Source organism: Silene latifolia, chromosome 6 (assembly GCF_048544455.1).
Source record: "Silene latifolia isolate original U9 population chromosome 6, ASM4854445v1, whole genome shotgun sequence".
In the NCBI taxonomy this organism is placed as follows: domain Eukaryota; kingdom Viridiplantae; phylum Streptophyta; class Magnoliopsida; order Caryophyllales; family Caryophyllaceae; genus Silene; species Silene latifolia.
The window spans coordinates 20,060,753-20,074,940 of NC_133531.1; the positions used below are offsets into that span (position 1 = coordinate 20,060,753).

Consider the following 14,188-nt stretch of genomic DNA (forward strand, 5'->3'; position numbering starts at 1 on the left):
TAACTTGTACATTAGATGACACAATTGACTCTAAATCTTGGGTAGCAAATTATCAACCATTCTTGACTTTGATATTGATTAATTCTTGCTTAAGGAGGTTGCATTATTCCTGAAATGGTACACTTAGAAACACGATTAGATTGGGCATGTCATCATCAACAAATAGGTCCTAACAAATAATAATAATAAATGTATTAAATATAAATATAATAATACAAATAATACGAATTAATTATTAATAAATATAATAGTAATATAATAAATATAAAAATAATATAATAATAATAATAATAAAAATAGTAAACATATTAATATAATAATAATAATAATAATAATAATAATAATAATAATAATAATAATAATAATAATGATGATATCAATAAGAATAATAGTAGTAATGTTGAAATAAACTAATATGAACTGAATCGAATCGGGTCTGAATCGAATCGAATCGAATCGTCGAATGAATTGAATTGAATTGAATGAATCGAATCGAATCGAATGGAGTGAATCGAATCGAATCGAACTTATTAGAACTGAAATTAAGTCCAAAAGAACAGGGCCTAAGAGGCCATAACTCGTGTTTACGAGCTCATAAAGTGACGATTTTTTTTTCAAATTGATCATCTTTCCGAGAACTACGACTTGAAAAAAAATAGGATATTTTGGAAAAATGTCAAACCTCAAGGATACCGCATGCATTTTCCAGTATTTGAAACATTGTGACCCATAAGGTCATCATCAATATTACCCCCTTGCATTATAGAAGCACAAATTCATGTTTAAGGAAGACATATCTATCTTAAATAATATAACGGGTCAAATAGATTGAGGGAATGACAAACTCTTGTCCAAGTTTGGGTAATATTTAACCCATTTTACATTTAAGCCGGATATAGTCGTCTTATGCTCATTCCTCCTCACCCTACCACTTTGTAAATTGGTGAGGTGAAAGTTGTAATTGTATTTCCGAAACATTAAGGCAACGTAAACTATTAGTTGAGACAGCCAAAAACAAATACCCGAACTTCCTTATTAAATCGAGGGACTTTTAGATACATATATTAACTTTTAACAACAAAAAAAAATCAGTCTATCACACCCTAATATTGATTATAACAACTCATACATGAGGCTTATAAGCGTCAAATATGACCGTTGTAATCGAATTTTTTGGTTAAATGGGGTTATTTGACAAATTAATTTGCCTTTTAAAGTCGGATTCAAACTATTTATAGCCAATGGGTCCACGTCATCAGTTTAATTTTTTTTTTTTTCTGTTTTTAAGTGAAGCCGCTAGAAACAATAGCATTTTTAGTCTTTGTAAAGTGGCTCAACTTTTAAGAGAAGGAAAAGGGATGAAGCCGCTGGATTTCCCAGCGGTTTTACTCTTTCTTGGTTTGCAAAACATGCCTTTAACTCTTCTACATTATAATCAAACACCAAATCCCATCTTCCTCCTTCCTCCTTCCTCCTTTGCTTCCTCCTTCCTCCTTCCTCTCCGGCACCCATATACCTCCTTCCTCCCTGCCGCCACTCCTTCCTCTCCGCCACCACCAACGCCTAAACCTCACCTCTCCGTCATGTCCCCACCAAAAGCGAGATATCAATGATCGAAGCTCACAGAAGTTGACGGGAATTTTAAAAATACTCATAACGTAGGTAGAAAATGAATTGGCTGCCGCCTTTATAAGAACTTCCTTACCAGCCCTGGACAAAGTTTTCCCACGCCAACAATTCAGCCGTTTACTAAGCTTATCACGAAGGATATCCGTCAACCCCTTCTTGGACCTTCCCATAATCGTGGGTAAGCCCAAATACCTAGCTTGTTCCTCCACCTCAGTAATGCACAATCGGGTAGCTAAATTACTCCTACGATGCAGCGGCACCCCTTTGCTAAATGAGACGGTAGTCTTGTCCAAATTAACCAACTGCCCCGAAGCTTCTTTATATCGACGCAAAATAGAATTTATCACATCAGCCTCCTCCAAAGTCGCTTTCGCAAAGAAAATACTATTGTCAGCAAATAACAGACGGGAAATAAAGGGCGCACCACTTGAAATATGAATGCCATGCAGCGAGTTAATCTCCACGACCCTCCTCATTAAGCTAGATAGATCTTCCGTACAAAGGATAAACAAATAAGGTGAACGAGGGTCACCTTGTCTCAAGCCTCTAGTCGGTCGAAAAATACGAGATGGGCTTCCATTAATAAGCATAGAGAAAGACACTGAAGACACACATTCCATGACACGAGCAGACCATTGTCGATTGAAACCCATCACAACTAAAACCCTCTCCAAAAAGCTCAATTGAACCCTGTCATACGCCTTTGCCATATCCAATTTAAAGGCCATGAACCCCTCGGCATTTCTCGAATTTTTCATAAAATGGAAAAGTTCAAAAGCAATTAACACATTATCCGAGATAATTCTACCCGGAGTAAACGCACTTTGATTTTCTGATACAATTGATACGTGCATTTTGTATAGTCTTTTTAGCCTATTTTTGCACGTATTTCCATGTACCTTTGTACTGTTTATATTGCATTATACCCCGAAATGGCTACTTTGGTTCGTCTTGTCTATTTTGCAGGAATGAACGTGAAAGTAGTAGAATCATACCATTTTCGTCCTGTTTTGCATGCATTTTGAGGAGACGGGATTTCCTGAGCGGGATACTGCATTGGGATGCATGAAGGAATGGTCCACGAAGCAGTCGGCAACGAGTTTGGAGCTGTTTTGGAGGAAGAACACTCGATCGAAGGCCTTTTTTGGTCGATCGAGTGGTTTCACAAGCTGAGGAGGTCGATCGAGCAATCTGTTGTACTCGATCGAATTGCTGAAAATCAAGGTTACTCGATCGACTGATATTTCTACTCGATCGAATGGTTTGCTGGCTGAAGTACTCGACCGAGCTATTTCAAACTGCTCGATCGAGTGGATTAGGGTTTCACGGGTCTTAATTAGTCCGTGTTACTTATTTTTGTTTATGGACTTAGTTATTTTCTATTTAAGCGTGAGTTAATTAGGTCATTTACATCTTCTTATCTATCTTTCACTGCTAAACACTCTTAAACGCTGCTTTCTCTTTTCCTAAACTCTTTCACTGTAACTTTTGCTTTCGGGTTATTTTGCTTGGATCTCGTTGTTCTTTACGCCGGAATTCTCGCGATTGTAATCCTTCTCTTCTTTTAATCTTAATTTCATTATTAGTTGCTTTAAATTACTTGTTTCTCTATTCCTTAAATTATGCCCTAATCTTTGTTTATGCAATTTCATTATAATTTCAATATGAAATTTTATAATTTCAATTTCATTATAATTTCAAGTGTGTGCTTTATATTACAAGATTAAGCAAGTAATGTTATAGCATCCTTGGCTATAATATTGAAGATTTGTGAAGCATCGTTCAAGTAATGTTATAGCGGCTTGAGCTATAACATTGAAGATTCTTAAAGCGTCATAGTTACTGTAACAAGTTTCAAGTATGATGATCAATCAAGCAAAAGGCTCGATCAAGTCTATAACAAGCTTAAGATGAAGAGCTTATGATCAAGATAAAGAGATGATCCTACATTGAAGATCTCCAGGAAGATTAGATAGCGTAGGTCATCGTCTTATAACGGTATTTAAAGAAATGATTTTGGTAAGTGAAGTTATAACTGTTATGGTTATAACATTACAGACCAGACTCAATGTTATAGGTGATTTAGCTATAACATTGAGCTGCAATAATGAAAACGCACAACTTGAGTTTCAAATTGTTTTGAAAATAGTTTTTCAAATCTTATATTTATATTCTTTAAATGAAAAACCTATTTTATAGTAGAGTGAAGTTTGCACTTGAATTAGGTTATGAATAGATAATCACCCTTTAGTTAGGCCGACTTTGTGTGACAACTTATGGGTTATTACTTGGTGGCTAACTAGGGTTTTGTACTAACTCATATCTAAACCCTAATTTGTTTGACCTAATATCTTACTAGGGTTTCACGTTGGATGTAGTAGGCTTATGGGCCGTCTCCTACACGTGTAAAACTCCTTGTGCAAGTAAAGATTAGGGTAAATCTAAATAAGATTATTATTAAAGATATTTTATATCTTTATGGTTATTTAGATTTATTCCATATCTTCTACTAAAATATTGCTAGGTTAAATAATAAGATTGGATCTCCTACTTACTATATACTTCATACGTGATCTATATAGTATCTAGGGTTTATGGTAAAAATCTTATATAAATATTTGTTAGAGATATTTTATCTCCTTATATTTATTTTATATCTTTTACCTAAAATATTGTTGGATTAAAATAGGAAAAAGATATATCTTATTCCTTCCTTAACCTACACGAGATCCTCTCCATATCTAGGGTTTAGGTAAAGATCTTAGATAAAATATTTGTTAAAGATATTTTATCTCCTTATATTTATTCTATATCTTTTACTAAGATATTATTAGAATAAATAAATGGATTAAGATCGTTTTCTTGCTTGGATAAGATTCATGGTAAATCAAAATAATATTTGTTAGAGATTTCTTATCTCCATATAATATTTTTATTTTATTCTTTCCTATCTTCCAAGATTTTATGAGTTGTAAATGATTAAATAAGATTTAACCTAATTTCTTCCTTGTGCATCAATCCACACGGCATCTAGGGACTCTTAGATGAAAACCTAGATCACCTCTCTACTATAAATATTACACATGATAATTCATTTAAAGCACTTTTCAACATTCGAACAAAACATCCTTTGCAAACGTTTTTAATTTTATTCTTTTTGCAAGTTAAAATTGTTTTTGAAAAGTCGTGTGCTATCTTATATTGCAATTATTTCTAAGTATCGTCATAAGATAATAGCGCTTAAATATTGTTTCTTACTCGTTCATATTGTGAACACTAGAAGAACAATCAAGAACTTTCTTAGTAACTTAAGATAGTCAAAACCGAATATCTAGTGATATTCAAATTCGGTTATAGCTAGAGTTAGCTATATGAGTGGGTTGATAATTTTGTAATCCGGGGAAAGGTACTAAAATTATTAATCGAGAATAGTGGACGTAGGCTTCGATGTGTGAAGCTGAACTACTTCAAAATCGTGTGTCTTTGCAGTTTTTCTTTTCGTTCATTTCACTACGTTCATAATCACTTAGTTAATTAGTTAAAGTTTAATCAATAAACTTTAAGTAATTAATTACTTTGATATAAAATAAAAAGTGGGCATAAGTTTTTAAATACTCAATCCCCCCCCCCCCTCCCCCTCTCGAGTATTTCGGGTGTGATGGACTCTTCACTTACTATTAGTTCATTTAATATTATTAATCTTGACAATATTGATAGTATGAGTAGCTAATTTAATTCATGTTGGGACTAGGGGATCTATGGTAGAATTGTGACGATGTAGCGAATAAGCTAGATGACTTATTTGTGAGATCCTGTACCCATGGCAATTTAATTGTGTTTACCGACTTAGTTGAGTGCACGCTTCTAAGTTACCCTTTAATCTGGTTAAATTTAATCCTGGATCGGAAGATTGGACTAAATAGACCTGCTATGAACAGTAGACTACCCCAATGAGGACGAAAGTTAAGTTAGTGGAAATCTAGGATAGAAAGTGGACCGGAAGGACCTTTCAACATCCGTCTCAAAATGAGTTATCTAGACTATTTGCAGTTGAGTCATTAGGCTACCGTAGTGAACCGAAATCCCGACATGTTCTCCCTTTATTGATCACTCTTATTACATTTTCTTGTCTTTATTGCTCTTTCCTTGCTACTCTTTCCCTTAAACCCTTTTTAGTTTAGAAAACCAAATTTACAACCCCATTTTGTGACCAGATAGACGGACCTTTTACAGATATCTTGCCTCCCTGTGGAGATCGACCCGACTTCCCTAGATATATAGTTAGTTTAGTTGGTTATTTTTGATAGGTATACGACTGCCCTGTCAACAATATCTCCAAGAAATTGCTTCAACCGATTCGTTAAAACCTTTGAAACCAACTTATATGCCACATTACAAAGACTGATCGGCCGGAAATCGCTAACTTTGTCCGGAGCTTTCTTCTTAGGTATTAAGACAATATTAGTCTTATTTAACTCTCTCGGTGAGGCTTCACCCCGTAAAATAGCGAGAACAATGCTCACTACAATCGAACCCACCGAGCCCCAGTAAGTCTGGTAAAATAACCAATTCATACCATCCGGGCCCGGAGCTTTTAACGGATGCATCTGATTAAGCGCCATCACCACCTCTTCTTGGGTATATTCCTTAGCCAAAATGCCATTCATCTCCACTGTCACTCGCTGGCCTAGATTGTCGAGCACCTCAAAATTAGTCGGATTCGAAGACGTAAAAAGTCGCTTGAAGTAAGACATAGCCACATTTTCAATTCCTTTCTCCCCTGAATGCACGTTCTCATCATCATCCACAAGCTTACTAATAAAATTCTTGCGCTTACGCTCACCAGCCCTAGTATGGAAAAAAGCCGTATTACGATCTCCATCTTTAAGCCATAGGGCCCGCGATTGTTGCCGCCAATACTGCTCCTCCTTACGTCTCAAGTCAGCCAGTTCCGCAACTAATTTCCGTCTTCTCCTCACATTATCCTCCGAACTCTCCCCCTTATTTAGTCTAGATAGAAGTTTACATTTCCGTCTAATATCCCGACCTATGCCCGAAATACTCATACTCTTCCACGCCCTCAGCTCTCTTGCATATTTATTCAACACCAGCACAAGATTTGCACCACCTTTTTCTACCCCTCGCTCAATCGCCTCACGACACCCTTCTACCCGAACCCATACCTGCTCAAATCTAAAATTTCGCTCCTTCGCTGTTTCCTCTTCCCTCCTATTCAAAAGAAGTTTAATAGGCGCATGATCCGACCATTCTCTATCAAGGTAAAATAGTCTTGCAAAAAGAATCAAATCTAGCCAAGAAGCCGAGCACAACGCCCTATCAAGCATACTCTGTCGATTCGCCTCTCCAGCTTTCCCATTATCCCATGAAAAATTATATCCCTCCCACAGAGCATCCCGAATACCACACTCATCAACCGCTTCCCTGAAATTGTTCATCTGCCTCTGCAGCCTACTACCACCTTTCATCTCAGTCGAGAACAGTATCTCGTTAAAATCCCCTATGCACACCCATGGTAACTGAGATTGTCTTCCTAGGAGCCTAAGAAGCTCCCAAGAAAGATGTCTATCAGACACCGAAGGCCAGCCATAGAAACCCGTAACCCGCCATTCCCCGCCCTCTCCTCGAATCATAAAATCCATATGATGCAAAGAAGCCGACATGAAAAGACAGTCAACCTCCTTCTTCCACAAGAAAGCTAAACCACCCGATCGTCCTGCACTATCTACCTCAATTCCATAATACCCATCCAATTTCTCCTTCACCCTCCTCATTGCACGACCACAAATTTTTGTCTCACATAAAAACAATATGGCCGAGGCCTCCCTCCGTACCAAAGCACGGAGCGCAGTAACCGTGTCGGAGTTGCCCAAGCCCCGACAGTTAATACTTAAAATATTCATTGGGCCTGGCATGGTTGAACTATGTCAACCTTCGCCTCTGGTACTAAGACACCTCCGTCTAAGAATAATTTCGACCGCTTTTGAACCTCCAACATAGGTGCCTCCTCACGCCCTCGTTTCCCCCCATGCTCCTTCACAGACTCCCTCCTCGCCTGTGACCCACCTCCTATATCCGTCCTCCACACCCGCGTCCAACTTCCTCCCCCCTCACTTCCCCAATTCCCTCCCTTCTTCCCCTTTTCCTTGATGCCCCCTCGCTTACCTTCACCATCAAGTCTGCATCAAGCTCCATAGAACGAGTATCGATAATTGCCCCCACCTCACTGCCCACTTCCTCAGCCTGCTCCTTATCCATTAAGTCACCCTCCTAATCACCGCCCTCCTCATGTTCACTGCAACCCATCATCTCAGGCCTCCGACCTCCTGTCTTCCTCCCCTCTATCACTTTCTCTCGCTGTTCCTCCCTATCCTCCCTTCTTTCACCATCTTCATTCAACTCCTTTAGTTTTGTCGCTTCACTTTTCTTGCTTTTAAGATCAATATAAATGGCCTGCAACTTCTTAATCATGGCTGAAATGGTTTCCTCTGTATCCACAGTACCCGCGGCCTCAAAGCTTGGCCGAAGGTCCCTAGCTGCCTGACACCGTCATTTAGTATCAAAAATAAAATTTATAATCCAAACTACTACTATAGATAGTGGCAGTCAGGGTCGAACCACAATGAGGCAAGCAATTTAAAGTTGTCTAATTTAAGTCTAAAGTAACAGTTTTGGGGGGGTTTGATTTGAATGATTCTATAACTAAAGGCAATAAAATCAAAACTAAACTAAAGCAAATAAATGAGCAATTAAAGAAAATATATGAAATCAAATATTAAAAGGATGCTAAGATGGTCGGTTCACTGTAGTTTGGACGGCGGTATCCTAGGTAAGTCCGAAATAATCACGTAAGACGGGAAAATAAGAAGTCCTCTCGGTCCATTCTTAACAGGTAGCATCTTTCGATCTAGCTACGGGTCCCTAAGTATCACTAGTACTGACTCTCGCCCCGAAAACTGATTCTTAAAAGCCTAAATTTTACCTATCTTTTGATCTCAGTATAATTTAGTCGTTTCAATTGGTAGTCTAATTCCCTCCCCTATCTTTCGATCTAATGGGTCGGTCAATTACTAAGTATTCAACTAGTCGCGTGCACTCGATTTATCAAATTAAGCAAATTAATCAATTAAAACGGAACTGATCTTACGTGAAGCGGTCGATCGACCAAGACCCGAATCAGGTCTACGAAATCTACGCTGCCTAACCTACAGGTCCCCTACATCTTAGCACGAAGGGTTTAGCTACTCATGATAGAATTTATAACAACAACGAAATTAACAATTAACGGAATTGGATGCATGATTAAATAAACTAAGCAAATAAGATGCATAAACGAAATAAGGCTTTGGGAAACTATTCTATGCAATCCTAATCTATGAATGAATAAAAGCAAACTGAAATCAAGGAATCAGAATTACCGAATGAAAGCAGGAAGAAGAATCCAAAAGCACGAACTTTATTGACGAAAATAAAGCTAATTGTATTGAATGTTTATTAACTAAATTCTAATCTATGAAATCTGATGCTAAAAACTCGATATTGAATCCTCAAAATCCGATTCTCCAACTGAAACATAGGTTCACGTTATATATGAGTATAGCGTGACTCTTATTCCTAAAAACCTAATTACAATTGGGCTTCTAACTCTCGTCTTTAATTTGCGTCAGAGTCTCTGTGTGGTCGATCGACCACTAGGACCAGTCGATCGACCAAGCTTCGCTGTACAGTAGCTTCTGATTTGATTTAGGAATCGTGCTCTGGTCGATCGACTAAGGGCATCAGTCGATCGACTGCTTCAACGGGTACTTTGCTCCAAAAGCCTCGTAAATTTGTCTTTCAGGCCTCGATACGCGCACCAAGTTCGCTTCCCGAGTCTTTACTTCACGTCAGGTCCTATGCCTAGTACTCGGGGACGGATTCAGCTCATTTTCTGCTGCATTCTTCCCATTTCTGCAATATTACACAAAAACATGAAAGTAGACGAAAATAGGGAAAATAGTAGCATAAACTACATAATTGAGCTCTGAAATGCGTGTAAAATAGGGTGTAAAACATCATTCTTAGGACACGCATCAAACTTCCCCAAACCAAACCCTTGCTTGTCCCCAAGCAAGAACTAGACTGGATCTTAAAGCCTAATGGAACGCGTTCATTCTCAGAGCTAAATGCAAACTGCAAAGCCTAAACCAGTTTAATGCTAAAAATCAACAATCAATTCGTAATATGAATCATGCAAACGAGTTATGTAGTCGTTAAAAATTGCTGAACTTTAAACTATAGAGACTTATCATATTGGACTCTCACGGGGCGCTCAAATCACTCAATAAATACAGGTGAATATATGTAAAGATAGAAAGAAGTAATATTTGTAAAGACTCTCACCTAACTACGACCTATAAAAACATGCCTGCAGTCTAATATGAAAATAATCTCTACAACCGTACATATGCATTCCAACCATTAAAGACCATTGACACATGCCGAGGATACAATTTGGATATGTGAGGCTATGGGTAAGAAGGGGCTAAGACGTATTTGGTAAAAACAGAGTTATAAGCCAAACTAGTAACTAAGGGAACCAAATTAATAAATCATTCCAACTTCTTGCTCAAGATTAAACGATAAAGCGGTGCTAATAGTAAGCACAAATCTCACATTCTCCATACAAACTTAATTTCCCAAATGATATTAATCGCAACATGGGAATATAAAATCACCAACTAATGAAGATTCAATCATGTGATTTTTTCTTTTTTTTTCTCTTTCGCTTTTTTTTTTCTTTTCTCATCTTTCTTTCAACTTTTCCTTTCTCATCTTTCCAATATCATCTCAATAAGAGCATATGCAACCAAAAATGAAGTAACAATCCCAAAAATTAAAACTACTAGCTTGACAAGGGCAGGCTAAATATAGGATGTAGTTAATAGGACAAAAAGGCTATTTCTGGCAGTGTGAGGCTTATGCGAAAAATGAATAAAGGGGTGGCCTCTTCCACATGTGTCAACATATCACAAACCGAATGCATACATGTATTAAGCAGATTAAGTTCATATTTATGCATATTGATATAACATGTCTCATAAGGAGTACTACTCACATTACTAAATAAAGCGGTCATGAATGTCACCAGTTATAAGGCTCTAAAACTCAGAATATAATGTAGTTTGCCAAAAATCTAAGTCAAGTCTCAAGATTCAGCGAATAAATTAACGAAAACTCGTAGATATGCAATAAGACTCTACTAATAACATGTTAATGAGCACGGCTTAGGCGTAAACAGATGAAAATGCAATGTCATCATTGAACTACTACCGTTCCGACTCGACCTACATGCTAAAATAAACGTGCAAATTTTTTTTTGAATTTTTGAAATTTTTCAATTTTTTGGATTTTCTGTATATAAGAGGAAAATAAACAACAATGCAAGACAAAAATGTAAACGTGAATGCAAAGCAGAATGAATGCAACGCAAAACCCTTCCCCAAACCAAATCACACAATGCCCTCATTGTGCGAAATCGTATGAGAAAATAATCAAGGGAAATGGGAATTTGCGATAATATTAACTAAAAAGACATGAAGGAGACATGGGGAACTCACAAGACTTTAAGCGCAGCAAAAGGAAACCTCCCCAAACCAGCGTGAGCTACGAGGTTTCAGTAGCCAGCAGTGCTACCATAAGGTACCTAAAGACACAAAAGTACCGCGCATAATTCCGAGAAAACAACTAAGGAACGAGAAATATGTGCAAAAGAATAAGAATAGAAGAAAAGGGAATCAGCACAGGAGGTGGTCGATCGACCAAAGGTATCAGTAGATCGACCAGAGCACTTGGGAACAGTGCCTCTGGAGTCCCCCGCATAATTCGATCAACCAGGGGGTCCAGTCGATCGACTTGCATACCTGACGATTCTGCCTCTTTTCTTCGAATTAACTCAATGAATTGAGTTTATATGGTCTAAATACCTGCAAACATGCACATAATAAAGTGCTCCAAAATTGCGCTACCCAAATGAAAAGTCTATAGTCTAAAAAAAATCCTAAGCAAACCAATTAAAGCGAAGTTTCGCGCACACCAAAACAATAAATAGTCTAACAAAAGATAGTAAATAAATTGTTTTAAAAGGATTTGATCAACTAATAGTTGATCAAGAATGGCCACGGAATGGCCCACTTGCTCGGCTTCTGGCTACAAGAAGTAGCCTCTACAGTGCTCATCCTCTCAAATGCACTCCTAACAACTCCAATATCCGCAGAACTCAACGGATTAACATCTCTAACATCTTCCCAATCACTGACCTCGTCTGGCTCGTCAAAATCCAAATCGGACTCCGTCACTTTGACTGGCTCCTCATCCAGCTCCTCATCAGTTGCATAGCTCAGACACCCTAGACCGCCTCTCTGCACAATGGGCTCTCTCACAACTGGAGCAACATGCGGCTCTAAATTCCCCAACCCAGCTCCTGCAACAGTCAAAACAGAAGGATCTTCCTCCAATTTGCTCCCAATCTGGGGCGGAGGTGTTATAGCAGAATTAGGCATAGGGGCAGGCATATCAGGCAACACAACATAAGATTTAACTACATTTAAAGTTACTGGGTACATAGCATCCTTCTTCTTATAGGTCTGGGCAAAAACAATGGACTGTTTTCCTACCTTAAAGGTCAACGTCCATGAGCCAACATCTATAACTGCACCAGCAGTGTGCAGAAATGGTGTCTACCCAAAATGATAGGAATGTGAACATCCTCGGGTATATCTAACACGATGAAGTCAACTGGGAAAAAGAACTTTCCTATTTGCACATGAGTGTTCTTTAAGACTCCTATAGGCCGGACCGTAGAACGATCAGCCATCTGCACTGTCATGTTTGTTATTGCAAAACTAGTCAATCTCAATTTCTTAGCAAGACTCAAAGGCATAACACTAATACTGGCCCCTAGGTCACACAATGCCTTCTCAATAGAAAAGGTGCCAATATTACATGGGACTGAAAAACTACCTGGGTCTTCTAGCTTATGAGGTGCAGTATGAGTCAAATAGGAAGATGACTCATCAGTTAGTGCGACAGATTGCACAGTATCAAGTGACTTCTTATTAGACAACAGCTGCTTCATAAATTTCATATAGGCAGACACTTGATTAACTAATTCTAGGAAAGGAACTTGCACATTTAAACTACGAATAACATCTTCAAATTTGTTAAATGATACCTGCTCTTTTGTCGGCACCAGTCTCTCTGGATAAGGGGCTGTAAGAAGCAACTTAGCCCTCTCCTCTAGGTCTCTCTTACCGGCATCAGTGGACTTAGGCTGAAAATCCACTACTTTGTCCTTGTTGTAGCTCGAACCTTTTTCAGACCGTCTCAGGAATGAACCATTAACCGTCGTAGGGTCATACTTTGGAACCGGAATTGACCCATCAGCATTTGGATCTTGCCTCAATAATTTCGGAGTCGTCGTACCCCGAAATAAGTAGTCCCTCAAGTTATCTGGCATTGGAGGACGAAAAGGTTCACAATCAGACATATCTTCAGTCGATCGACCAGGTGTGTCAGTCGATCGACCAACTGCACTGTTGCTCAAAGCTTCTGTTTGGTTACAGACTCGCCACTGTTCACCAGATGCGGTCGATCGACCAGGTGTGTTAGTCGATCGACTGATGCACCTGCTGATCGTCTTTTTCTTGCTACTGTTCATTCCAGTCTTTTTCTAACTTGGTTCTGGCTCATCTTTTTCAGTAACATCTTCGACCATAGTGGGCCCATCAAGGGTAGACCCACTCCTCAAATTCATCGCATTTAGAGTCTCTTTTTGATCCGGCAGCGACGGTAATTGCCCCGGAGCTCTAGTTGCACTTTTGCTTGCCAATTGGGCAATTTGGCTCTCCAACATTTTTGTACAAGTCTCTCTAGCTAGAGACTCCTTTTGCAGCAAACCCGACAAATTCTGAACCATGTTTTTCAATTCGGAAATATCGAACTTTGAAATTCTTCTTTGTTGAGGCACATAGGGAGGCTTTGATCGTTGTTGTTCTTCTTGCTTATGAGGGGGCACATAGTTTTTCTTCTTTCTTTGTGGTGGACCCGGATTAAGAACATTTTGGTTAGTCCACCTCAAATTGGGGTGGACATTAGAGGGATCGGGATAAGCACCAGTCTGCCTAAAATGTTGAAAGGCAGCACATGTTTCATTCGAACTAGTACAAAACTCCGAAACATGTCCCTCTCCTCCACATCGTTTGCATATAAAGGGACCGTCTGAAACTGCATTAACTTTATATATCCCACCTTTTTGGGATCCCCCAAAATCTAACTTGTCGAATCTCGCAGTAAGGGCCTCTATTGCAGCTGTAGCAGGAGATTCAGCTGCTCTTCTCTGATTCCCTCTAGAATTCCCATGCTTAGCTTTATGGGTGGCCATATCTTCAATAATCTTCCACCCCTTAGTCTCTCCACTATTCTCCTGGAATCTGCCATTGGCTGCAGCATCCAGGATAGCCCTTTGATCATCATAAAGCCTATTATAGAATTGATTACACAA

At 38.6% G+C, this 14,188-nt stretch overlaps 1 protein-coding gene across 1 annotated transcript; it reads right to left on the reverse strand.

Moving 5' to 3' along the window:
* Window positions 1–1,424: 1,424 nt before the first annotated feature.
* Window positions 1,425–7,421, reverse strand: LOC141587712 (uncharacterized). Its single transcript, XM_074409185.1, has 2 exons — window positions 6,206–7,421; window positions 1,425–2,461 (listed from the first exon to the last, which is right to left on the reverse strand). The coding sequence occupies exons 1-2, from the start codon at window positions 7,419–7,421 to the stop codon at window positions 1,425–1,427; spliced, it is 2,253 nt and encodes a 750-aa protein (XP_074265286.1).
* Window positions 7,422–14,188: the final 6,767 nt, after the last annotated feature.

What these genes read in the sequence shown, in the direction of transcription:
- LOC141587712 (XM_074409185.1), bottom strand. Translation starts at nt 7,421, where the DNA reads ATGAGGAGGGTGAAGGAGAAATTGGATGGGTATTATGGAATTGAGGTA. An exon ending in AAAAGCTCCGGGCCCGGATG is followed by an intron (nt 2,462 to 6,205) that starts GTATGAATTGGT and finishes CAATTGTATCAG; the next exon opens with AAAATCAAAGTGCGTTTACT.